We start from the raw sequence: 27,867 nt of genomic DNA, 5'->3' as shown, positions 1-27,867 counted from the left end.
AGCGGGAAACTTTGCAGGGAGCACTGAAGAAAATGAGAGATGAGCTGAAAGAACCTATGGCTCCATCCGTCCGAGATGCCTTTCCTCTCCCGTTTCGTCACGCTGGATTATGCTGCCTTCATGACATTGGCTTGCTTGCGTGTGTGTGTTCGTGTGTGTGTGTGTGTGTGTGTGTGTGTGTGTGTGTGTGTGTGCATGTGCACTGGAGGTACACACATACCATAGTGCATCTGTGGAAGTCAGAGGACAGCAGTTCCTTCCTTTTACCCTGTGTGTCATGGATTTTGGACCCAGATTGTCGGGTTAGGCAGCACCTGATTTTCCATGCTGAGCCACATTGCTGGTCCATATGCATTACATTTAGTCTACTTTAAATGAACTGTTACTCGAAGAATCTGCCTTGAGTTATGTGCAGCCAGCTCAGTTAGTTTGAGGCATTGCCCTTTTCTGTAAATCTACTTTTTTCAAGCCAAAAAACCAAAACCAAAACCAAAACCAAAACCAACAACAACAACAACAACAAAAAGGCTCCAGTGTTTAAATTCTTATTCTTATTGATCCTTTGCTTAAACTTATGAAACCTGGATTATCCTTATTAGATTCTTTAGTTTTCAGTGGCATTTTTGCATGTATGTGTAGCATGCATTCCTGCATACGTGGATGTTCACATGCATATGGACATGTGTGTGTGCAAATGTATACAGATGGTTAAAGTTCATGATGATGTCATCCTTTCTACCCCTCACTGTATTACTAAGCCTCTCTTGAATCTGAACTTTGACAATTCTCAATTGTCTAGCTTGCCATTGGGAATCCCTTTCTGCATGATAGGATTACAGGAGGCTGTCATCCTGTCTGGCTGTTATGTGGGTCCTGAGAAGTCTAATGATGCTCTCACACACTTGCTCAGCAAACATAAAATCCATGGAGCTACTGCCTCTGTCCCTTAATTCCATTCAAGGTTGTTTATTTCTGCTATAGTCAGACCCGTAAAGAGAGTCACTGTTACTTAAGATAACATATCTCTACCCTGATAATGCTGATGTCCTTGCTACAATGCATGTGTGTGTGTGTGTGTGTGTGTGTGTGAGAGAGAGAGAGAGAGAGAGAGAGAGAGAGAGAGAGAGAGAGAGAGAGAGAGAGAGAGACTGTGTTGTCTGTTTGTTGTACAATGTTCAGCAGCTTTGGCTTCTCTACATCTTGATATCAGAAGTACTTATTAAATATGGTAATCCTACCCACAAAACCAACACAATGTATATTGCTAAATATCCCTTTCGGGTAGGAGTTGGGTAGAAGTAGTGAAAATTATTCCTGGTTAAGAACCACAGAATAAGAATGAATTTAGGCTTTTATTATCAATTTTAGTTATGATTTGTAAATGCATTATTTTTGAAATATGAAACCAAATAAACCTTTTAGCATAAGATATCTCTTTCTGACAGAACATAGATATAAGTCTATAATATATCACATTTGATCAATGACCTTCCACTCCTGTTATTTTCTTTCTGTTAGTAGTATTCAAAAGTAATTTTTGAAAAAGCATGGCTATGGTACTTCATGCCATCAATCTCAGAGGGCGAGCGATGGCGTCCTTGCCCCACCCCATATCCATCCTCCCTCCACCCTTCTTTAGGGGCAGAAACATGTAGACCAATTTGAACTCTGCTAAAGATTCCTTTCCTCACCCTCCTTCAGCCTGGTCCTTCCCCTTATTCTCTTGGGTCTCATCGAATTTCTCCAGGTTGTGTTCACCAGGGAATGTTTGCTTAAGGCTTATTCATCTCCTTGAACCTCAGATTTCTTTATGAACCTTATGCTGTTTAAAGTTGGCAGCCAGATGCCTTGTCTATAAAAGCCTATACAGTAAATATTTTAATCTTTACAGCTTATATGTGATATCAGTTGCATATTCTTCTTTGTTAGTACTGAGAGATTTAAAATGTTTTCGATTCTGGTTTACAATCTTCAGCACACTATTGACACCACCCTAGGGTTCTGATATCCCCACAGTGCCCTGTTCTCAATCCTCAGAGCTTGTCTTCCCACCCCAGCCAGCATAAGACAATCTGGATCGTGTCAGTTGATAGTAATGGGGTTGTGGACACCCTAACCTACGATATGGCACCTTGGTGTTAAAGAGACATCAGGAAGGCCTACTCAGGACCTCTTTCTCCCTGTTTTTCATGTTCTTTTATGAAACAATTTGTGATAGAATTTCATGATGTTCTTGTAGCTCAGGTCATGTAGCCTTGTGGTAAAAATACCATCCCTTTACTTGAAGGAAAGGAGCGCCTTGTGCTTGCTAGGCAAGTGCTCTACCACTGAGCTAAATCCCCAACCCCCAGGAGCACCTATCGCTTAAGCCACAGGAACAAACAGAATAATACCATCAGACTTTGATTAATTTCCCTAGCTCATTAGTATTAAGCTACCTTTCTTTTGCCAAATCATACTGTATCATTCCTCCACATTTTTTTTCATTAGAGGAAAACATCGAAGTGAATTCATTCAATTATCTATGGTCATTGTCTTTATTCAGAAAGCCTTTGGTGTCTTAAACAATCCGAATTATAAAAATTTGTAACTTTTTCTCGCTTATTAGTTCTGTTTAATAGAAATCTCAGCCATGAAACAAAGAGTGAATAATAAAAACTATCCTTCTTCCCACAAAATTCCCTATCACTTGTCTTTTTGAAAACCATTTTTAATGAACATAGCTCACCCATAGTGTAAAAGTGATGCAGGGTTATATACACAGATTATGCTGAAACGTGGTGGTAGATTGTGTGTTTTCTACCCTAGATGAAGTTTACTGGCCATAAAGCTTCTTAACTCATTCTTGGCCAATGGTCTCACTTTTACTTAAAGGCTTTATTCAGTCATTCAAATGTTCAGTGTCCGATAATGATAAGTTGCTGTCTTCAAACCAAACTCTCAGTTTCTCCATCATCAAAAGATGAAGTGTGAAGAAAGTTTGCTTAGAGCATCTGCTTGCATCTTCCTCACCCCGTGGTTCATCTCTTCCTACAAGCTAGTCTCAGCCAAGAAAGCATGGTGAGAGGAGAAAGGGTGTGTGGTAGCTCTCTTGCCAGATGCATTTGTCTTGGCTTTGCTTGATGTGTACTTTGAACTGTCTTACCCTAGGTACTCGTGAAAGCTGACTCTTCGCAGCTCCTCAGAGTGTGCAGACTTTGTGTGGATCCCTTGACCAGCCAGATGCATTGTAATTATAGATTCCTTAACCTGTGATTATGGGGAAGTTCCTATCCAGTTCCTCCTGCTGAACTTACAGGCTGTTGAGGAGCTAGAGGGCAGAACACAGTTTCTTAAGTACGACATTTGAGTGAGTCTGACATACTTAGGGACTCCTTGACACACAACCCAGAAAGGTAGATAGATTCAAGAAGGCAGCATTTCCACAGCTCCAAACATTGGAGCAGCTGGCTTTTCCTTGGCCCATTGACTATCAGAGCAGGAGCAGATCCCAACTCACCATCTTCTTCACATTGAGTATGAGCCATCTACCAACTATCCCTTTGTGTCTCCTAAATCTCGAGTCCTTCCAATACTCTGCTTGAAAGGCTAGGGTGAGAAGAAGTCAGTTTTCCCTAAACACTGACATGTATGATTCTTTCCATAAATATTTATTGATCATCTACCCTGTCTACACACTCACTGTTCCCAGAGCCGAAGTTATACAGAGTCCTGAATGAAATTCCTGCCTCACTATGGATGAAATTCTACTAAGTGTTCTCTATACAAAGCTATTTCCTTTAACCTGCATTGCTTATGCTGTAGGAGGGAGTTCCTGAGTTACTGCACAGAATATAGATGGTATCCTTGCTAAATTCTGCATATTACCAATGAGGTAAATCAGTTTCCTGCATATTTCAGAAATGTGGTTATCATATATGGATATCACATATCATATATGGAAACTACGACATGATCAAACCTATCTTGTCACTGAAAGTTTTCATGAAACATGGAGAGATGCTTGGAAATAAGGTTGTGTGGAAGGCAAATACAAGGGAGGTTTAGAAGGCTCAAAAAGGAAAACAAAAGCAAAAGAAACAAACTAACTAACTAACAAAAGCTTAGATTCTTTGGCTGCTTCAAAAACCAGTCACTTTTAAAGAAAACCTGGATAATATATGATAGAGATAGAAATAAGGTCCCAGTTTTAAACAAGTTATAATGGTAAAGGCCAGGGCTTTATCCCTTGTTTCCTCCTCTCTAGGAACACTGTCACAAACACACCCTGGATTTGATTTTCTTAAATCTTATTTCCTCCTTAATTAAACCACACAATGGAGTTTAATCATAATAAATGCATTCAGTAGTTTATGCTATCCTAGGAGTTTGGCATAACTGGTAAATCTGGTTGAGGCTCTCAGCCATGTCCTACAACTATGAATTGCATAGCACCCCTGGGTTGGTCTACTATGGACTTACTAGTACAGGAAACACACAAAAGTTGGTAACAGCCTGACTTGGGGAGCAGATGCCAGAGTGGAAACAGAAGTTTCTGTCACCAGCTTACTGAATGAGCAGTTCCCTTTCTGTGGGACCCTCCCCCTTCTCCCTCCATATAATCAAAATAATGGTCTTTGGATACTGGCCCTGAGATGAGGATTAAATAAATTAGCACATATGAGGCACTTGGAACAGTGCCTGACCTAGTAAATGAGCAATCGATTTTAGTTATCATCGATAAGTACAAAAGAATTGCTCATGAAGTTGAAAGCCCATTCATTTTTAAGATGAATCTTTGAAAATGTTACAATCGTTTTGTTCTGTGTGTTCACTGTGTAAGCTTTTCCTGAATATCCATTACGGTTCAGACATGCACTGGGGACAAACTATCAAAGTTGCATGAATATAAATGACCAGCCCTCAGATGAAGTGTGATTCGTTGGTGGAGAAAGATGAGGATCTTGAGGAGGAAAAAGATGATAATGGATGTTAGCCCAAGAACTGCAGATGTAGTATGCAGCTGCCAGGGCTGGGGGGGAGTGCAAAGGCTCAGAGGCTTTCCAGTAGGGTATATGAACGCTTCTCAATCTGGCTATCTTAAGTGACAGAAATGTATAACTGACTGTGGTGGTTTAAATGATAAAGTTACCCAGTCTTTGGCATTTAAAAAATCGGTCCCAGTGGGTGGTGCTATCTGGGTAGGTTTAGGAGGTGTGGCCCTGTTGGCAGAAGTATGTCATTGAGGTGGGCTTTGAGAGTTTAGGATTTTGAGCCTTTCCTAGTTCACTCATTTTGTGGCTCAAAATGTGGGCCCCTCAGTTTCTCTTCTAGCTGTCCCATCTATAGCCCGCTGCCTCCATTCCATTATTGTAGATTGACTCTAGCTCTCTGGAACTATAACCCAAAGGAGCTCTCACTTCTATAAATTAAATTGTTCATTGTATTTTCTTACATCAGTAGAAAAGTCTGACATTTTGGTATCTTTCTTCTGACTAGTCATATCAAATGTGTTCATTCCAACATTACCCAACATCATGGTTTAGAGTCAAGCATTGTGGTTCTTTAGGTCCAATGGCATTGGGAGCCTTCATGATACTACACATGAGTATGAAGAGAAGAGTTCCTAGGAAATTATACTTAAATTAAATAATAATTAAATAAATTAAAAGTAAAAAAGGACAATAACTAATATACTGGCTGTACTGAAAAAGAATTTTCTGGACATGTTTCATTGTTGATTATAGGCTAATCAACAAACATGGTACAGAGAACATGCAACACACCTATTTTTTAATGTTAAGGTCCTGATAATCGAAACAAGGGGCCACACGTGCTAAGTAATTGTGCTACCCAGAGCAATATGCTTTTCTTGGATACTCACACCCTTCATTAAAAATGCCATTGAGTGTAGAGGCTACAAGGCAGTAATATTTCCAGGAGCTAACTCAAGCATGCACAAAGCCTTTTGCTCATAAATGAAATCTTACTGCTGAGATATTTTTAAGAGATTGGCTTTTTTTCTTGGAAGGGAGTAACATTAGCTGTTATATGTTTTGTATGCTGGGAGTACTGCTTCCATTTCCAAATTTGTTATTTGCATTCTGCTGTGGACAGGGAAATTAGAGAAGCATATTTTGTAGGGTTCTATTTAAAATAAAAAAAATCATACCATTTGGAGCATGGGCTGAGGTGAGCTGTTGGTGGTGTTTTGTTCATTTTCTGACTCAGCTCTAGGTTACGCTTGGCTTCTTGGTAGGTGAATGGCCAAACCTTGTGGGGACAGTTTTGAGCAGAAAGCTTTCGTCTCCTTGTACTTCAGCACATAGCTGGTTTGTCTCGCTTACAATTATCTTCGCTTTCTCCTGCTTGCTTCATAAATCCTCTTAGCCTTTTCATTTCAGCCCTGACACTGTGTTCACTATGCATGACAGATAGTTGTTGGACTACTTCTAGTCTACCCTTGTCTATCACTTAAACCCAGCTCAAAAGATCACTATGAGAAACTTTACTGCAATGAATTCCTTTCTCCAAATGTAATTATATATATTTCTGTATTCAAATAACACTTTTAATTCTTGTAGAACTCTTAATCTATGCAATGTGTTTAGTGTTATGTTCCTTTTTTTTTGTTTTCAGTTTTTCTACAAGTGTTAAGAGATCAATTAAAGGGCACCATCCAGCGGATTTGGCTTGTTAATTGCTGATTGTACAAATGGTATGTAGTTTTTACAATGAGTTATATCTGGGCATCATATTCAAGTCAGTGGGCCTGACAGAAGACACTTCTTCCTCTGAGACAGTTGCTGACCCATTAAATGTTATATTTAAAAACTAGTAATTCATGTATATCTCCCCAAGCCTTTCTGGATTTAGCATTTAGGCATCTTGTATATAAATGAAGTTTTTATAACTCCTGCCTTTGTATCACAATGAATAGCTAGCATATCTGGGAATGCAGTCTCATGCTTTAGCTTTAGCTGACTGATGGGTCCAGGTGTTGGAATTTGGATGGACAGTAGAAATCATGAATTAGTAAAAGCTACAGGATACATCCAAGAAGTGGGCACACATGGTACCTTTTTATTAGCTATGCAGCTGATGGTCTGGGAAGAACACATCCTTTCCTTTAAGGAGTTGCTATTGATTAACAGCAACTTTGTGTTTTCCTTGATTGGATCTTCATTCTTTTTCTGAAGCCATGATCTATATATGATAGAGGTCCCACAAAAGAGGTAGGAATTGCAGCAGACAGGATTTACATCCACATGAAAGACAAAAAAAAAAAAACAAACAAAAAAACAAAAACAAAAAAAAAAAAAAAAAAAAAAAAAAAAAAAAAAACCCAAAAACTAATATTGCTTCTTGATTCATATCTCCACTCTTCTCTACAAGATCTGATGTCCTGGCTGTGTGATTAGGAATTCGGAGAAAAGTAGATAGGGACAGGTGAAAGAGTAAGGAAACTCGTGCAAATTATGGCTCTTGAATGATGATCCCTAGGGACAGAGTCTTCGTCAAAGCTAGTTACAAGGTAGTTATATCTGCATTACCAAGTTCTATAGCTGACTCCTCTGCTCTCTGTTCAAACATGATGCGATCAATCCCTTTTTAAATTGTTATTTATATAAAAGTAAATTAATAATTTAAAAATAAGTTATTTTAAATTAATGTATTTTTTGGTTTAAAAGTTACTGTTTATTAATGAATATAAATCTCTCATTAGGGTCTTTGGTACTCATTCTTTTTTTTTGTTAAATCCATTTTTTATTAGATATTTTATGTATTTACATTTCAAATGTTATCCCTTTTCCCAGTTTCCTCCTCTCCCATCCCCCCTTCCTCCTGCTTCTATGAGGATGCTCCCCCTCCCACTCACCCACTCCCACCTCAACACCCTGGCGTTCTGCTACACTAGGGAAATGAACCTTAACAGGATCAAGGGGCTCTCCTTCTATTAACATTTTTTAATATTAACTTTTAGTTCACACATAGTTCATATCATAGTAATTATAGTCTTCAGAAAAATGGACTGTGTATGCATAGATAGACTCAATTCGAATGGGTTAAAATGTAGAACAATGAGAAAGGCCCAAATAAAAACATATCTAATGCCATAATGCAAGGCATGGCATTCAAGATGTAGCATAAAATCCCATGTAATGTATGAATTTGGTAGAAAACAAGATTAATTTCAGCTGAACGAACCCAGAAATGGCTTTATTAGAGTTTTGGCTGCCCTGTCAAGTGACATTGATTTTACTGCATTCCAGATGACAGGTTGCTTCTGGATGCCCTATGCATGCAGGCAACCACAGTGTTTTAATTAGGCACTTTGGGCATTCATCTCTCTGATGTGAAGAACTCTTTTGTATTTCCAAGGTTCAAGGCAGGGAAGAACACAAAGATTCCTTATTATTTTAGTGCAATATAATCTTTTGCAAACCAACACGCTCTTTAAGAGACCATTTTCTTGTTTAGAAGGTCCAGAACATTTGGAAAGTGGGCTGAAGGGGGTTGGCTTTGGAGGCAATCTGTAAATTTTGGTGGCCATTGTTTGGTACAGAGTTTAGGTACCCTAGAGCTTTTAGAGAAGATACCAACTATCTTGAGGACTATAGGTCAAATTTATCAAGTTGATGAAGACCAGTGAACACAGTAAAGGTAGCAAGGACCTAGTTATTTTAGATTTGGAAACCTTTAAGAGTGGAAACACTACTAGGGATAGAAAAGTGTTGAGAGTTGTAGGAAGAAATGCTAGAATGATGGAGGGAAAGAATGTTCTTAAACTATGGGTAGAGTTGTCAGATACTGAAAAGTCAATTCATGTAAAATCAGAGGACACAGCAGGTCTGTAACAAGATTAATTGGACTGGCCGTTATTTATTCTTTCTCCTTCACTTTGGTTCCTTAAGACTAGTAGTGTGAATTTTAAAATCAGTCATGTGTCTTTGGTGAATATGATCAAATATCCTAAGATTTTGATTTCACTCATACCTAGTAACAGAAGACTAAATAGACAGTAATAAACATGACTGAAAATAGATTAACTCAGTTAAGAAGTGGAGAGGAATAGCTTGCATGGAAGCCATTGGGAGCTATTGGAAGCTCTGGAAGAAGCATATTTCTAGAGGTGATTGCATTCCCACCTGAGAATTTCAACCTAACCATCCACATAGTGCTTTAAACACAGAAGCTGATGAATACTTTCCCACACAACAGACTTTTGATTGATTGATTGACAGTAAATATTTGCTGTCCACTACTCTGTTCTAGATACTGATAATAGAACCCTCAGTAAGACAGTTTCCTATAGGGCAAGAGTGTCAGTCAAAGATGCTAAGTGAGAAAAATATGAACAATATGAATATATGAGTGGATGGTGTGTAGTGGGATAAATGAACAGATGTTGGATGGTAAGATGAATGAAGGAATGTTGGGTAGTGGGAAGAATGTGTGGATGTTGGGTAGTGGGATAAATGAGTGGATGTTTTGTGGTAGGATGAATGAGGGAATGCTGAGTAGTGGGATGAATGAGGGAATGTTGCATGGTTGGAAGAACGCGTGGATGTTGGGTAGTGGGATGAATGAGGGAATGCTTCATAGTGGGATGAAAAAGAACAGAACTAAGGTCAGACCTATAATGACAGTACAAGATCTTGTTTCATTTGGAGGTCAGTGAAGTGAGACAGGACTGAGTCTTAAAGACAGGAATAGGGAAGAAAGAGGTCCTAGAAAATCACAAGCTTGTTACTATTGCAAGAATGAATAGGAAGAGGTAAATTCTGGGCAGGGTATACACAGATGTCTTCAGAGGTGGAGGTGGGGCTGGTTTGACAGCATGATGGGAAGCTTAGTCAGGGTTTCATTGCTGTGAACAGACACCATGACCATGGCAACTCTTATAAAGGAAAACTAATTGGGGCTGGCCTACAGCTCAGAGGTTTAGTCCCTCATTGTCATGGCAGGGAACGTGGCAGCATACAGGCAGACATGGTGCTGGAGAAGGAACTGAAAATTCTACAACCAGATCAGACCAGCCAGCACAGGAAGAGAATGAGCCACTTCCTCCAACAAGGCCACACCTACTCCACAAGCTTACACCTCCAATTGCACCACACCCTACGAGCCTATGAGACCACTTTCATTCCAAATACCACAGAAGCCATTGGTGCTACCAAGCAGGGAGCTGAAGTGTTGAACTCACACTCGCATGAGATTATATTGCTGCTGCAGGGAATGGGTTTATGGTGAGAAACAGAGACCCACCCAGGAAAGCATGTTGATGATCCTAGTGCCTGAGGATGGCAGTCTGAACTGGGACATTGGGTACAGCAGTAAGGATAAGTAGTAGGATATGGTATGTATTTTGAAAGTACACTTGTAGGACTTTTTTTTTAAATTTCATGCACAAATGTGAGAAATAAAATGCAAGGATGGTGTAAAAGATTTTGGCTTGAACCACAGAATGAGCGAGCAGCTGGCTGCTGGCATAATGGGAATGATGTATCTTGGTATATGATACAGTTTGATATACGCAGCTAGAGTTAAGAGAACAGGGAGGGAGCTGTAGGTTGTGGACATCTCTGCACATGGAACTGTGCTGACATGAGGCTGACTGACAGACACCGTTTCTGGTACCTGACAAAGCTCTACTCCACATAGGCGAGTGCTGGGTATGATGCTTGCAGCTCTCAGCTATCAAGTACAACATAGCCTTGTTGTTGTACAGCACAAGGCAGGGAAAATGACTCCTGGATGACGTGTAGGCTGGAGTCTTAGTTCCTTTTCTTGGGTATGTGAAGACAACTGGTAACACTTATGTATTGTATCCTGTCTCCATGGAGTTATCCATGTATTCTAAACGGGCCAATGGAATAATCTTGGGATATCTGTAAGAGCTACAATTAAAAGTTTTTTTTTAAAGAGCAATTCTAAAGAGCTCTCCAGCTTTCTTTATTAGTTTGAAGGGCATATCAATGTCATTGTGCCTAGTTTAGATTCCGGATAAATCTAAAGTCTCTCTCACCTACCATAGCCCGCCTTAACTGCTGTCTAGCTCCATTTCCCTTCAAGTGATTCCAACATTTAATCCCAGGGTTTGTGAATTTCAGGGAAGCTTCAGGAGAAACTCTTAGGGTCATACATTGATGCCACCGAAGGACATCTGGGGATGGACGCACTTGCCTGGCTTTATCATTTTCCCCATCATTCTTCCATTCATTGACTCGTGTCTAAAGGGTCTGCACATCATAGTGAAACAGCCCATGTAGTGAAGTATGTGTGTGAGGAGTGTAGAAATGGGTATAAACAAATCTGTTGTTGTTTAGCTTTCTCCTTTATTTCTGTACCACATACATGTCAACATTCACTTGGGTTTGACAAAACTTGACTTTTCAAAACTTCAGTGGCATCTGGCGGCTGCTGGAAGTAAGATGTCTTTCCTTAGCCCTTCTTTATGTTTCCCTCCTCTCTTCCATTTGGGTGTTGGCAGCCTGTCGGATACACTCTTCTTTCCATGCCTCTCATTACGCCACACTTTTACAGTAGAGGTCAAGATTTAGTTTCTACTGATCCATTGAAGACTTAGTAGGTAGGTTGAAGCCTTTTGTGAGTGGGGACAAGGGATCAGCCTCCAAGTTCAATGAAGCTGGGAAACAATGTTTCTTTCATTCTTTAATGTGGTTAGCCATCATATTAAGAAATGAAAATTTCTGTTATTGGAGTTATTTTTTCCAGAAAAAAGCAACTGAAAGGACACACCCACCTGCAGTTTACCTGGTTAACTACCTGCACTATCTCTGCTGTCATTTTGCTCTCTAATAACATATTTTGTCATATCCCATAGCTATTTATTAGCAACACATTGAATTACCTGGGATTATATATAAAGTTTGTCCCTTTTTAAGAATTTATGATTCAAGCATTTGAGTATATGAATAGTTAGGAAAATCTTATGAATGGGATATATACAAATGCATGCTGTTTACTTTTGACAGGTGAAGACCCAAACAACCGCTATCTACCATCACATTTCTTCAGTGTGGTAAGTTGCCAGGTTTATTTTAAAACTGTTTGCTGCCCGCCACTGTGCTACCAAAAATAAACTGGTCTGAGAGAACTATGTGAGAGGACATTCCTGGAAGCTCTGAAAAGCCTTCAGCCTTTTCTTCTTCTTCTTCTTCTTCTTCTTCTTCTTCTTCTTCTTCTTCTTCTTCTTCTTCTTCTTCTTCTTCTTCTTCTTCTTCTTCTTCTTCTTCTTCTTCTTCTTCTCCTTCTCCTCCTCCTCCTCCTCCTCCTCCTCCTTCTTCTTCTTCTTCCTCCCCTCCCCTCCTCCTCCTCCCCTCCTCCTCCTCCTCCCCCTCTTTCTCTCCTCCTCCTCCCCTCCTCCTCCTTCTCCTTCTTCCTTTCCTCCCCCTCCCCCCTCCTCATTCTCCTTTTTTTTATTTTTGCAACTTCATCCAAGCTACACTGACATATATCAAAAGACCTGAGCCCTTTTGTTTGATTGTTCCTCCCTTCCTCCCCCCTCTTTCTTTTTCCTTTTTAAAGAAGGCAAAGGTATAATTGAAAATTCTTCTTAAGCTTGTATTTTGGCCCAACTACTTCAGAGACACAAAACAAACCACATACTACAGAACTATTTTAAAGAAGATGAAGAAAGGATTGAGTGTGAATGCTGGCATATGTTTATGTGCCCCCCCACCCTGTTCCGGACAAGTGCTCGCACGCGCGCGTGCACACACACACACACACACACACACACACACACACACACACACACTGGTGTCAGATCCATGAAAGCTGGAGTCAGTTAAAAGTCCTTTAATAGGCTGGTGACCTTGACAACTTAGTTTGCCTATCTGGTCCTGGGTCTACAGCTTCTATGAAATGTAGCCCCAAAGGAATGTTTTAGGGCCAGTCATGTCTGTCAAAGTCATTAAGGCTCCACTTCAGTCCTAATTGATTTGCATAGACACCTTACAAGGTATAATTCCAACAATTTGAGAGTTCACCCTGCTGTGTTTGGAACAGACAGGACGAGAGCACGGGAGCGCAGATTCCTGTCCAGCACCCTACTAGAAAGGGGGGGGGGAGAAAGAGGGAGAGGAAAGGTAGTGAGGAGGAAGGAGGGAGGAGGCCAGGGGGAAGAGAGAGGGACACAGGGGGAGAGATGGGAGGGGGTAGGGAGAAGGAGGGTAGACGTCTGAGTCAAACTACCTTTTACTGCAAGTAAGAAGGAGACTCATGAGCCACAGAATGAGGCATTGAAACCCTCCAACCTCCGAAGCATAGGGAAAATTTACAAACCCAGGATGTATATTCAGGAGAGGGGGACAGGAGGATTGAAGCATTCGGGGATGACAAAGGTTCCAGAGACTGCTTGAAGACTTTTGAGATGCAGAGTCCTCTGAAGGTGTGAGGATTGGGATCACCAAAACAACAGTGCAGCAAAGAGCGGTTACATCTGTCCCCAAGAGTCCTTTCCTTCTTGCCTCTGTTCCATGGGTTCTTGCACCACAGGGATACCTGCCTCGCCCTCTTCCTTACTCCCACGCGGGTCTCCGCTTGGCTCACCACGCCACCGCCCGGCCAGTGTCTCGGAATTCCCCCAGACCCACCCAGTAACGGTTTTTGGATCGGCAGCTTCCGACCCCTCCCCCTTTTCCTTTCTCACTGGAGCCGCAGTGCCGCGCGCTTCTGAGAGGGGCAATCCGCCCCAGAACCGACGTGAGCGGCCCGGGGCGGGGTTAGAGATAGCGGCCCAGGGATCCCCAGTTCCAGCAGGGTCCTCTCGGCACCCCACACCGCCCTCTCACGCACGACTTGCCCACCACAATTCCCTAGTCCCGCACTTGTACCCAGCCCCCTTGCCCAGCTCTGCGCTCCCCCCCCCCCCCCACTCACCCCCCCCCCCCCGCGCGCGCCTGGCACGCTCAGTCGAACTCGGCGCCGCCTCCATCAGAGCCGAGCCGGCGGCTCCGCTGAACAGCCGCCTCTGCCGCCGCCGCGCCGGTCCTCCGCGTCCTCTCCTGGTCCCGCCCTCCTAGTCCCTGCGTCCCGGTTCCCCTTCCCGCCCTCCTCCCACCTCCCTCTCCAGCCTCCCTTTGCGCTCCTCTGGCTGCAGTCCGCGCCCGGCCCGCCACCGGGCGGGCAGGAGGACGGCGGCGACTCCACCATGAGCGACGAGGGCAGCAAACGGGGTAGCCGGGCGGACAGCCTCGAAGCTGAGCCACCTCTGCCCCCGCCGCCCCCACCCCCGCCTCCGGGAGAGTCCTCTCTGGTCCCCACCTCCCCACGCTACCGGCCGCCGCTACCCGCGCCTCTGGAGCGCATCGTAGGGTCGGGCGAGCCGCCGGTAGAACTGGCCCCGCGGCGCAAGGGTGAGCCGCTGCCACCGCTGCCGCCGTCTCGGTTGCCCGGGGACCAGGAGGTGTCAGCGGCGGGCGACTCCTGCGAAGGTCCTAGACGCCTTCCGGAGGTAAAGCTCCCGGAGGCTGCGGCGGGGAAAGGCAGCCCCGCGGAGCCAGAGGCCGGCGCGTGCGGGGAGGGCGAGCGGCGAGGCACGGGAGACCAGCCTGAGACACGCTCCGTATGTAGCAGCCGCAGCAGCAGTAGTGGCGGCAGTGGCGACCAGCGCTCGGGGCATCAGCACCAGCACCATCAGCCCATTTGCAAGATCTGCTTCCAGGGCGCGGAGCAGGTAAGGCCGGAGGGACCCGGAGTCTGTAGGCGGTGAGCGCTGGGCGGACCGGGCCGGCAAGGGTAGAGCTTTCAGCACCGCGGACAGCGCACGCCTCTCAGCTGAGCTCTCCTCTCCAGTTCTCTTTCTGAGAAGGCAGATGAAGTGTCCCAGTGACAAATACAGAAGTAAATTAACCTCTGCCTTTTCTCTCTACCTTATTTTGAAGTCAAGTACTCCTCGGGTACTATAATGGTAACATCATTAAGCGTTTCTTGTGAATTACTCACAGGATTTTAGTTTATAAGTAGAATCAAGCCTATAGGATGCAAAGGTGAAGTCTGATTTTTGTTAATGTATCCAGAGAACTTAGTCTCAGAATACAAATGAGGGGGGGTTGTCATTCTATATCAATACCAATGAGATATGCAATAGAGGGTGTTTTTTATTACAAATTTTTAATGAGAAAGGTGCTACGGTCCTTGCAAAAGGAAGTACTTGAAAAGAAAGGGTTTAGCCAACTGGTGTCCTTGACGATTTGTTAGAAATACATTTTAAAATTATAAACATCATTAGAGGCACATGCAAACTTCCATGAGAATCATCACACAGGGGAAATGATAGTGCATCTCCCTTGCAAAATGTGTGAAAACATTAGCTTTAATGTCTTTGAAAGTTAGGAAGTTGCATAAGAATATGCAGGCTTTCAGGAAATAGTGCCCTGAGTCAATATTTATGATGCTACATTTAGAGAAAGTAAAAGCACAGGCTTCTGTGAGTTGCTTTCTGCCGTGCACTTCTTTAGCAATGATTAAGAGTAACTGCAGAGGAAATGCATCTGACCATCCACTTAAGTTATTAAAGAGATTTAATAGTGGAGCTTTCCCCAAGGGCACTGGGGGCTATATCTTGCAGACATTTTGTATGTCAGTAGAACGTTTATGTCATAACTCAAAGTACTATCTTAGAAATAGTTTTTTTAAGACTTTAGTATCATTCCCATCAGAGATATAAAAATTTAATTTGGTTTTCTGGGATAGAGCTTGATGCCCGTATCCTTCTTGGTAGACCGAGTAGACGGAGAAGAAATCAAGCTTGGGCTTTTAAGTAGAGGCAGAAACACAGATGTCCACAGTGGCCTGCTTTTGTGTTCTCTTCCCCAGGGTGAGTTGTTAAATCCTTGCCGATGTGATGGTTCTGTTCGGTACACACATCAGCTGTGTCTTCTAAAGTGGATCAGCGAGAGGGGCTCCTGGACCTGCGAACTGTGCTGTTATAGATACCACGTCACAGCCATTAAAATGAAGCAACCTTGCCAGGTAGACACAATGCTTACTCTTCTAGGAACAATTTTGTTAGCATGGGCATACTTGAATTTCATTTTGGCTTAAACAACCTCCTTATTGCTAAGCAAGAATGTTTAATGCAAGCTGCAGTAAGACCAAGATGTAGAATCTGTAGGTTGTGCTTAGAGAAAGCCTTGACATTCTATCTGAGAGACCCCAAGGGCATTTTAACCAAATGATTTCCTTTATAATTTGTTATTTACTGATTAAATTATACCCAGTCCTGTTTCTTAAAGGCTTAGTTGGTAGAGATGAAACCATGCGAGTCTGTTTTATTAATAGGAGATTCTATACAACTTATTTAACAGACATTTTTACATTTTTAAGCCATACCCAGCTCAGTTTATGGAAAAGAGATGCAAATGAAGTGGCTGATTACCAGTGTGGAAACTCCCGGTTGAACCTGTCAGCTCAACTCTGAGCATTCTTGCTGCTTCAGTTTTCAGTTCTGTAAGAGTTTTTAAAATTTTGTTCGCATTAATTTTTGGTGCCCTTCAGTTACACACCAGATGCAGGCATTTTCCCCACAGCAGGCTGTTCTCTGCAATACTGTTGAAGTTCTACATAGTTTCAAAGTTTTGTGTAAAACCACAGTGACACAGTATCATAAGTAGTTAAACGCCCCCTTCCCTGCCCACTTCAATAGGCCTCTTTTTCCCCCATCTCCTTATTTTTTTTCTGGGCGGAAGTGACTCAAGTTCTTCGAATAGGCTGATAGAATATCAAATACAGTATATTAAGATAGCTTAGAGGAAAGTGGGGAAATACATAACAGAGATCTGGTAGGAGATGAACCAGAGGTACAACAACTATGAAAAGGCAATGGAAAACTTGAAAGGAGAAACACAATGGAACCCAGTGGCCCTCACCACTAGGCTTGCTCATGACCATTAGGCTTGCCCACGACCACTGGGTTGCTAGGCTTGCCCATGACCACTAGGCTTGCCATGACCACTTCTATTAGGCTTACCCATGACCCCTAGGTTTGGCCATGGCCAAACTCAATTTACATTGAGCTAAATAACATTCCTGGCACTGTAGTGCTTCTGAAGGAATATACAACATGAGTTATTGTTGCATTGAGAATTTAAATTTCTTAGTATTCATTTGGTACCTTATATACAATTAATTGACATTGCTGAAATTTGCATTTATTAGCAATCATGAGATGAAAATGGAAACATTCTCCACCTCAGTCTTACAAGTTACCTGAAAAGGGGAAAGAATCTAACAAGAGGTATGGCCACATGGAAGTCAGTCACAAACCTTTTCTAGTTCATGGATCAACTTATGCTGTCCTGAAAACAGTTGGAGTCATATCCATAGGTCATGGCCTGGTCGACATTGTTGTATCCATGATAATCTTATGAACAGAATACCTCAGAGGCTAGACCTAGGAAGTTTTTCTCACAGTAGTTAGCCTAGTAATTAGCCTAAAGAGAACAATGTGTGGAGCTATAGCAGAAAGTTAAGTATTTCAAAAACTTTAATTAAGAGCTACTATATATATTCATTCCTTTTGGACATTAATTTTGCAGAAAATAGAAATAGGCTCCTTCTTAACACTAAATAGACATACAAGTCTAGGGCAAATAATACTATTTATAATAATTGTATTCCTGTGGCAAAGGGAATTTATGCATTTACTTTCATTAATTTCAAAAATAGTAGTTATTTTAACAAAAGCAATTCTCCAAACACCTTTTCCTCAAAAAATAAAAATCCTCCAAATTGACCCAACATGCTTAATGTATTTAAGATTATATATATGATATATGATCTGTAACATTGTCTGACCATTACTCTGAGGCAGAAAGTAATATTTAGAAACAAGGTTCTTGCATGCTATGCTAGCATTTGTATCATGGCAGAGGTGAAAGAACCTTAAAGACTACATCTAATACATATAAAGCTTGGTATTCATATTTTTAAGGTGTTAGGGAATGACCCAAGACCACACACATACACAGTGAATACCACTGAACTGTACTCCAAATCCATGCTTGATACTCTTATCTAACTGAACTTGGCCATAAACCCAAAGAATGGGCCCAGATGCAAAGACATAGCTTAGTTCCCAGCCTGTCACTTGTGTTATGAATGACCCTCAGCCTAAGCATTCTCTGCCTTTTAATATGAGGTCCATGGGAGTCTTCAGTCATCATTTCCATGTTCCTATGGCCTGAACAAAGTCACATCCTCTTCGGGCAGAATCAAACAGGAAGTCTGTGCATGGCTCCTCTTTTCCCTATCCAGCACTCTGTTTCCTGTGAATAGGGTCCTCTCATGATCAGGAGCAGACAGTTCACTGGCCTCGAACAGAATAGAGAATAAAATTGAACACGGACATTTACTGAGCCGTTGGTCTGTGCTGGCCACTGTTCTAAAGCCTTCCACACAGAGATACCACTATTTAGTCATTGTAACATACTAGTAATATGATTGACACTGTTTTCTTGACATTACACAATGCGAAACTGGAACATAGCCAGCCTCTCCTAGGGATATATCTGGATCTGGATCCTAACTCAGTCAGCCTGGCTTCAGGGCCTGTGGTGTTAAGTAGGAATGCTAGTAAGTTCTTTTCATCATTCTTCTGCTAGCACGTCTTGATGTCTCAGAGCCTTTTGTGAGTTTTCCTATGTGGTATTTGAAGCAAACAGAAGCTAGTGTTTTAAGAGTAGAAAGTCTTTTGCTGCACAACAAACTTTCTAAATTCTTGCTGATTGAAACAGCCACTATAACTTATTACCTCATGAGAGTCTGTGTCTCAGCTGAGGCCAATGGGAGGCTTTGTACCATATAAGGATTACCTGCCACTGTAATCCAGAGGTTTGGCCTTGTCAGTATACTCGATGACTTGCCTGTTTGACTTGTTCTTGGTGGTGGCTGTTCCTTGGGGCTCAGTTCCTCTGGTATCACAGTTCTCCTCCCATATGCTATGCTTCTAGCACAATGAAATATGGGGATTTTTGGAGGATGCAAGTGGGCACTAAGACTGTACTAGGGCTTGACCTTGGAAGTGACATGACTTCATATCTGCTGCATCCTCTTATTTAAAGCAAATTTTGTCTGAGGAGACAGGCAAACTGACTCTACTTCTGGAGGCTGAGTTGCCTTTAAAGAAAGACCATTTCCCCCACACTTCCCAGGAGAAAGCGTCTAGTGTGACTCACGTCCCTATCCTGATCTCTCCATTTGGTCTTCATCAGGTCCTTGTGGACCAGACTTGTAGACATTGCTGTGACTTTCCTTTTGGAGGCTCTGAACTGAAGGAGGCTGTCGGTCCAGGGAAGCTTGACTCACCCTTGCTGTTAGATGCGTTCTATCAAGCACTTTCCAGGACTCTTTGTTAATATCACGTCTTCCTTATTGTCCACTGGGAGATGGGGACAGTGAAGGGCAAGGAGGGGGTAGGCAGGAAACAGGCACATGTGAGCAAAACCTGCTGCAGAGTGCCTCACACTTTAGTTTTAATTGTTTCTCTCTCATCGAGATTCCCTTCTGTTTCAGTTATGCTCGGTGGTAGAACCTTGGAGAAAGTGAGCAGACACATTTACATCTTAATTATTGCATCATTAGTAGTGGGAGTTAAGACACTTGAGGCACTAGAAATGCATTTACCTTCCTCCTTACTTGCAGAATCTACTTCAGTAATCTATCAAATGGTGTAATATTAATTGATATATTTTTATACCATTAATAAGTATGTCATTATATCATTCTTCTATTCTATATATCATTGTTAAATGATACATTAATGGCATTTTAAGAGTAAAAGCTAATTCTGTCTTGAAGCACATAGTATGTCTGAAAACTGAGATGCATGAGCATATAAAATGACATTTACTTCAAGTTGTTGGTGACATTGTAAACTGACAAAGCAACAGTGTAGCTTGTGAAATGCTGTGTGTGATATGTAGCTTTGAGGGGGGGTCACATTTACTAAGTAACCTGCTGTGTGGGACACTGCACCCTTGACGTAAAACTCAGACTGCAGTGCCTCCAGATAGGAAAGCATATGAGAAGCCCCAACAATAACATCAAAGTGCATACGAATTAACTGATGCCATTCTTATAGAGGTTGGAGGACAGACCACCTGTGGCAGTTGGTTCCCTCCTTCAGGCATGTGAGTTTTGAAGATCAAACTCAGGTCACCAGGCTGGGTAAGAGGTGCTTTTAGCCTCTGAGCCATCTCTCTAGCAATAACATTTTTAAAAGGGAGATGAGAATGGCACTTCTGCCATATCAGTATTTTGAGGATTAATGTCCTAAATATACATGGCATGCTTAGAATGGCTCTGCGTCCCCTTGGTCTATCATGACTGTAACCAGTTCATCCTCTAAGAGAATGGGGCCTGGTCCCCTCTCATAAGAGGGGCCCCTTGTTCCTTCTCTGTACTGTCACAAAAGTGTGATTGCCACCCTCTTTCTATATAGTTAAGTTTTGTTTTTAACTAATAAAAATTGCATAAATATTCAGGGTATTAAGAGATGTTTCAGTGTGTGGATACATAGTACAGTGACTAAATATAGCTAGCTGATGGTTTCTCATCAGATATTTAACCTGTTTTGTTTTTGTTGTTGTTGTTGTTGCTTTTTTGCAAGGATTATGTAGAACATGGTATTTTAGCTCTTTTGAAATACACAGAATGTAGTTGGAACTACTCCCTGCATCTAACTGCAGCTCCATACTCTGTGGCTGCTGTCTCCCCTTTCCCATATTCCACCCCTAGCCTGTCTTCTGATAATTGCCATTCTGCTTTCTACAGGTAATAAATCAGTATCTTGTGGATTCCACACACAAGTGAAGTCATGTGCTATTTATTACCTGATTCCAGGCTCATTCCACTTAGCATAATACCCTTAAGCCACACCCATATTGTGGCAAATAACTGAAGTTCTTTTTGTTCTTTTGGCTCCCCCACACACATCCACCCAAGACTGAATAGTGTTCCTTTATATATACACCATCTTCTGTGGGCATATAGGCTGTGCATCCTGGTGATTGTGAATTCCACATTCTGTCGTTTCTTTTTTCTTCTTCTTCTTCACCTTCATTTTTGCTTCTTGTTCTTTTATATTTTTATTTATTTATTTTTTTGGCAAAACTAAACCCATTATCATAAATTATTAACCAGTATTTTGAAAGCTCTCCAGATGTCCCTCCCTCTTGTCTAATTTATCTCCGTCTTGAGTCTTCTTGTGTTTGGAGATCTGAGATTTAGAGAATTTCCAATGTGGTTATTTCACGGGACAGATCTACTCAAAGTTAGAGTCATCAGGAATTTGTAGTTTGGAGTGGCCGCCCCTAGACGGAGTGCATGGGACCAGTCTGTGGGAAGTTAGGGAGCCTGGCTTAGAGCTTGTGGAAGGGTGATGATGCAGGGTGGTCTGCCAGAGCATTACAAAGCAGCATATCAACAGGTCAATAGACACCCTCCCTCTGCTCTCATCCCTCCTCTGCCCTTACCTGGAACAGAGGGGAAAGTACTGCCTACCTGCCTTGTCTTCCTGGGCTTGCATGCTGGCCAGTTACCTTTTAAAGCATTGGGCCCCTGGCCGCTTTTAACCTACATGTCCTGCTACTTTTCCTTTAAATATTCATAATGTGCTCTGGGCCAAGAGTCTTCTCAGAGCTGTTAAGAATAATGAGAAAGTCTTCCACAGAAGGTTGGGGACACAGAGTTGTTTTTTAGTTCTAAATCCTTGTTACTAAAATCCTGCAGTTCCTCACAATAGGTACAAAATAGAATTATTTGTATCCATCTTAGACATCCTTTCTCAAGACCAACTTCTAGACAGATTTTAAGGCCCGTCTAGATGTCATTACTTTCTTAAATGGGGTATGAAGGGGATATTTTCACCTTCACAGCACCTCACGGTATAGTGCACTAGGAGAAGCTGATGAATTATCTCTAAAACTGATGGAGATTTTGAAAACTGATGAAGAAAACCTGAGAGTGTGAACCCTGGCAAGACTCCCTCAGAAGCATCACCAGTGCTTGGTGATGACTTTACCATGTCCATGTGCATGCAACCTTGTCTCGATTTGACTCGTTTTCTAGCTGTTGATCCTGTTGTTATTTCCAGTGGGTTCAATAGTAGAGGAGGAGCTGCAACAAAGCTTTTCAAGCGCATGCCCAGTGACAAAAGTAGATGATGTTCAAATATCATATTTCATAAGTTGTAGGCAACTAAAAATGCGAAGATAGACAGTAAACATGCCAAAAGATGGTCTCTCTTCCTTCAGTGCTGCTTCTGTTTCATTTATCCACTTATTCTCAAGACATGTGAATGCGCATGTCACTCCTCAGACACAATCCGCGACTCTGTTGAATGACATATGTAGATGAGCTTTGTGTTCTGCTACAGTCATCATGCTTCCCGTACAGCACTCGGTTCTGCTGATTCTCTAAATTGTCCCCAAGTTAGCTGGCTCTGAGACAGGAGCAGTGGGAAGGAGGTAGTGAGCTTTGGGGGCTTCATGTGTCCTCAGATCCCTCACAGGGTGAGGCCAGGAGACAATGTGCTTCATGTCAATGATACCTTCCAGAAATTTCTCCTTCACATGTCTCTGCTTTTCCATAGTTTATAGCTGTTTTAAAGTGTGTCCTTCCTTTGTTTTGATATGTTTTCCTCCTCTTCTTGTCTCTGTGTGTTCACCTAGCTGCCTCTAGGGGAAAGGATCTAGAGTATAGGTGTGGGTAGATCTATCTCTTGAAACAAGTTGGGAGGCAGAGAATATTTGAGTAAAGACCACAAATATAGCTCCAACATGTCTTCACTTGATACCTACTTGTTTAAATCAGGAAGCCAGAATAGAAAATTCATGAAGCTCCCAAGGGTCATTGTGACGATTGTCCTAGCGCAGAAATAGCTGCAGACACCAGAATAGATGTAATCCAGGGAAATGACACTGAACAACACTGAACTTTGAACTTCAGTCAATCAGAATGTTTCAAGAAGTGCTATTCCAGAAGCACTTGCAGAGCTGAACCTGACCCACCATGTTCAACAGTAGTTCAAGCAAATGGAAGCCTGATACAGATTTGTATATTTCCTAGAGAATCACATGGGCAAATGTATTAAGTTTTAATGTTTTCAGCTTTAAGTGAAGCTATGATTAACTTACATCCTTTAGAAGATGGTGTCTGCTCAGCTCCATAAAAGCATTAAATATTACAGTCGACTATTACTAGCTATTCAAACCATTGTTCTTACCAGTTTCTTAGTTGTTTCAGACCCCAGGGATGGTTTCCATCTCATCAGATGGAAGGCAGGACCACAGAAGCCCTCAGTGTTCTTGGAGCAAGCTGCCCTCTCATTTCAGTGAGTCCTGCATGCATGTGCAGAGTGCTAGTGGGCCCAACCCTACACAGATCCTTCCAGCATCTGCTACTCACCAGGTGTATACAGTTCTGACATTGAATTCTTTCTGCTTCCTTAGGGTTTCTAGAATAGAACAGGAATAGTGATGTCTGGAACAAGTTTTATAACAAATCCCAGAATGCAGCACAACATTGCTTGAGATTAGATTTCTTTTTGGTCAGTCTGTGACCATTCTATGAATATTGGTGATAAGAATGAATGAATGATTGAGTGAGTGTTTTCACAGCACTCTGGAATCACAGAGACTCTGCCTTAAGGAATCAACATTGTTTTCATTCCCTGAATACTAGTTTTCTGCTTGGTCGCTGCTTGTTTTCCACTTTCTTCTTAGATCTACTATCAATGAGAATCAGAATATGTCTAGACAAATGTTTTCAGTTTTCCAGACCATAACAAAAAAAAATCTCAAAAGTAATAAAGAGATCAAATTTTAAAACCTAGAGAGGAAAGGAAAGAGAGCAGGAGTGCAAGCTTCCAGTGAAATACATCTACTCTTTTAAAAACATAAAAAGTCATGGAAAAAGACTTAGTAATTGCTACCGGCAACACACTTTAAGATTAGATTGAGATTGTCACTGGTTGCAGGGTTCCACATAGCATCTGCTTGGGGAATTTAAATAATTTGTTGGAAATTTCACTATGCACTCATGGCTGCAGAAGAGCTGCTAAGATAGTCTACTGCATATAAATGTTTGCTGTGGAATTTGCTACCGGACTGAGAACAGGCTACATTATGTTGATGTGTGGTTTGTATCATTATACTGTAACTTCAAAAGATGACGATTTTCGGCCAGCTGGACACCACCCCAGCACGGGGAGCTCCAGCAAAGAGCGGACTCTTTCCTTTTTGCTCATTTCCTGCTTTACCTTGCCTGTGGCTTTGCTGTGTTATGACTAAAGGGATCAGAACAAAGGAAATTCAGCTTCCTTCTATTCTTGGACTTTCTAATAGTAGAGAGGATGACTCGGAGGGAGGATAAACTGGGAGTGCATTGGACCATTCAGAATCACAGGGAAAGGCCTGATGAGCAGATAATCACCACGATTACAAGTAAGCATGGCCAGCTCAGAGGTCTCTGCCGAGAACGTCTGCACTGTGGTTTGTGCTTTCTGTATCCTTGGATATTTGACAGCCTTTCCCCTGTGAGCACAACTCATAACTCAACAGCTGTTCCCAGTGATTTATGCAAATGAGGTTTGATATCAATAAAAGTGGACTATAAATTGTTGTATGGGAGGATATGAGGGAAACCTAGAAACGTGAACTACAGGCAAAGGCAATACAGGGACTTATTAAAGAGATGGTTCTTATTCCATCCATCCCTTAGATTTTGCCTGCTGTGCAAACTTCCATCTAATAACTTACCCAATTTCTTTCTTCCCTCCTTTCTTTCTTTTTTATCTCAAGTCAGCATATCTGAATTGGAATAGCAGAACTTCTTTCCTTAATGTGCCTTTTGTCTTGCTTCTCTTTTTAGCTAGCTGACTATGTGTAAGTGGCCACAAACATAATTTAGGCACAGGAATAGAGGGGGAGTGGGCTCCTCAAGTGTCTAGCTATTATTCCAGGAGCTTCCTGGGTACTCCTTTGCTATATATGGTCCTGCAGTTGTGCCAAATGGCATCTTCTTCCTCAATTAGCATCATGACACGGAGCTACAGAATAGGGTAGATGAATAGAGAACTATTTCAAGACACACAGGCTCACTGTGGTTTGTTGGACCTGTTGGAAAAAGTTTTAGGAAAGGGTAAGATCTTTTATAAATCGGGGTACTTTATATTTTTGTGGAAAATATTTCCAAAGCATGGAAACTCTTTGTTATATCTACAGATTTTTACATAAGTATACATTTAAATGGCCTATTAGGGTTTTTTTGTTTTTGTTTTTGTTTTTAAATAAAATGTGTGGAAACTTGTTAGTTGGGTACAAAAGAAGACAGGCTCTCTTTTGTTCCATACTTGCTTTTCCTTTGACCCTTCTCTTTCTTGCTTTTCTGAGCTTATCTTACTATTACTTTTTTTTATGTGGGAAAAAATAGCCGGGAATTTTCCAGCAAATGCTCCCAACCCTTGGAGAGAAGGGCACAGTGAAGAGATGTGGTAGAGTGTTCCCCAGCGTCAGACCGGGAGGTTGAGTCAGACATTGATTGCACAGCACCTTTCCCGCCTCTCGCTAGTGTCTTTCTCTGTCTTTCGTGGCAGCCTGTCCAGAATAGTACAGCAGCTTCTGTGGATTTCACTTCAGATCTAGGCGACTTGAGTAGCTTAAAGACGTGAAAATAAAAACAAACACAAAAATGCTAGGCTGGCCAAGAGGACTGCAAGGAACTTAATTGAAATCTGTTGGGTTGCCATGGGCTATGTGGTTCTCTAGCTGTGCAAAACACATAGACGCTGAAAATTTTTAATTGATTGTCGAGGAAGAGTGGTGACTCCCCCTTCTAGAATGCTCATCCTCTGACCTGCTGCAGATGAGGCTGAAGGTCGTGCCCACGACAGAAAAGGACATTTGTAAAAGAATTATGCCAGCTTATTTGGGACATGATTAAGTTCCATTCCTCTAAACTGAAAGGAGAAAATGCCAGTGATTTCTCAAGGGTTCTCTATGGACACTTCACCAAGACGGATTATTTATTAATGTGACAGAACATGGTGATAATTTGGGCACGGATGTGTGAGTATTAATAGTGAGCATGGTGATAATTTGAGAGTGGATTTGTGAGGATTAATAGTGTCAATACGACAGAATCAACTAGAAAACGGCCTTGTGCATGCCTGTGAAGGACTGTCTAGAGTAAGTTAAACTCTGGGATGTATAGAAAGCTGCAAGGAGATGCCAGGATCATGGGACCTCTAAGGAAAGGAACAAACTGGGTACAAGGGTGCTTAAGAGCTTACTGGGTACCACAGGAAACAGCTGGAGGGGTGGGGACACAGATAATGTATTAGCTGCAAGATTTGTTGTTTTCCTTACTGGGAGCTAGTCTTGTTTTTGGTGTGACCCTTCCTTTGCTCCTTTCTTCCCTTTGGAGCACAGTTGTGACCTCTGTGCCACTGTACACTGAAGGATACAATTTGTTTCTGACTTTATAAGAACTTACCATTAAGATATTGCTTTGAGTTCATACGCAAGACTTGTTATTTGATCTGTTAAACAGGGTTGGAAGTGTGAAAGACTTTGGAGGCTTTTGAAGTTGTATTCATTAGTTGCCATTTGCGCTGTGAGGATGCTGTGAGCCCATGCAGATGAGGATGTGTTTGAGTTTCAAGTTGATAAAGACTGGAGTCGTGATGTTGATAACAGTCCATTTAGGAGGACTTGGGGTAACATAAGAGACAAGCATCTGGGCATGGCTGCGAGGGGCAATAGTGCTTAAGATATTCTCTGGCCATGTTTGTGACAGTAACTGAGGATCTACCTTAAATGTGAACTGTGGTCCTAGACTGCATAAAATAGAAACCGTGAGCTGAGTTGTAACCGTGATCTTGTTCTGCTTTCTGACTAATGATGCAGTGTGATGAGCTGCTTCAAGCTCCCATCACTGTGGGTTGCCTACCTGTGGTGGTTAGTGTTAACTATCAGCTTGACAAAATCTGGAATTACCTGGAGGGTAGACCCCTGAGCCTGCCTATATGCAGCTAGGCTAAAGTTAATTGATGTAGGAAGGCCTGTCCTAATTGTGGAAGTACTACTCTATGGTCAAAGGATTCAGAAAATTATAAAGTGGGAAAAAGCTGAGCATTATTAGTGAGTATGAATTTATTACTCTCTCTGTATCAACTGTTGATATGATGTATCCAGATTATTTGAGTTTCTGCTGCCTTGCCCTTCCTGACAGATTGACTCTATCCCAAAACAATAATCCTTTCTTTTTCATCTTAAATTGCTTTTGTCAGAGTATTTTATCAGAGCTACAGGGGAAGAGACTAATCCTGTATTGTCAAACCATAAGTCAACATGACCCTTTCTTCTGCCAGGTGCCTCTGTCAAGCATTTTGTTAGAGTAGCAAGATAAGCAGCTAATACACTTGTGGGGTTCAGGGCCTGGGAGATGGGTGATTTTTCCACATGCCCCAGAGGTAACCAAAGAACATTCCATCATTGCTATTTTCTATTGTGTACTGTATAATCAATACTTCATGATTGATTCTTTTTATTTGTGATTGTGATTAAGTGCGATTGGTCATTTATGTAACGACTGCTTCACTGTAAGCACTGTTCTAAGCCTTGGAGGTGACAGGTTTATTAAAGCAAGTAGAATTTCTGATTCTAGAACTGACAGAAAATAACCATAAGGCCTTGTTAATTATATATTGTATTAATAATTCAATGGGAAATAAATCAGGTTTAATGGCTAGTTTTATGTTCAGATGCACTGGACAAATTCTTAGACATTATTCTGGATGTGCTGTGAGAATGTTCCTAGAGAGACTGGCATTTGAATCTTTATGTGGAGTAAAGCATA

At 41.8% G+C, this 27,867-nt stretch overlaps 1 protein-coding gene across 2 annotated transcripts in view; it reads left to right on the top strand.

Annotated features, from left to right (window-relative positions):
- The first annotated feature begins 13,960 nt into the window (after positions 1 to 13,960).
- The window catches only part of Marchf11 (membrane associated ring-CH-type finger 11), a 99,500-nt gene continuing 85,593 nt past the window's right edge, over positions 13,961 to 27,867 (top strand). Inside the window, exons 1-2 of one of the 2 annotated variants that reach the window (XM_032898688.1) lie at positions 13,961 to 14,683; positions 15,826 to 15,981. In XM_032898688.1, the coding sequence (XP_032754579.1) occupies positions 14,159 to 14,683; positions 15,826 to 15,981 (681 nt within the window). In that variant the 5' untranslated portion in view covers positions 13,961 to 14,158. The remainder of the gene's footprint in view (positions 14,684 to 15,825; positions 15,982 to 27,867) is intronic. The other variant, XM_032898689.1, reaches the window with a different exon arrangement.

This window comes from Rattus rattus, chromosome 3 (assembly GCF_011064425.1).
Source record: "Rattus rattus isolate New Zealand chromosome 3, Rrattus_CSIRO_v1, whole genome shotgun sequence".
In the NCBI taxonomy this organism is placed as follows: domain Eukaryota; kingdom Metazoa; phylum Chordata; class Mammalia; order Rodentia; family Muridae; genus Rattus; species Rattus rattus.
This window is presented reverse-complemented; position numbering and strand designations above follow the sequence as displayed.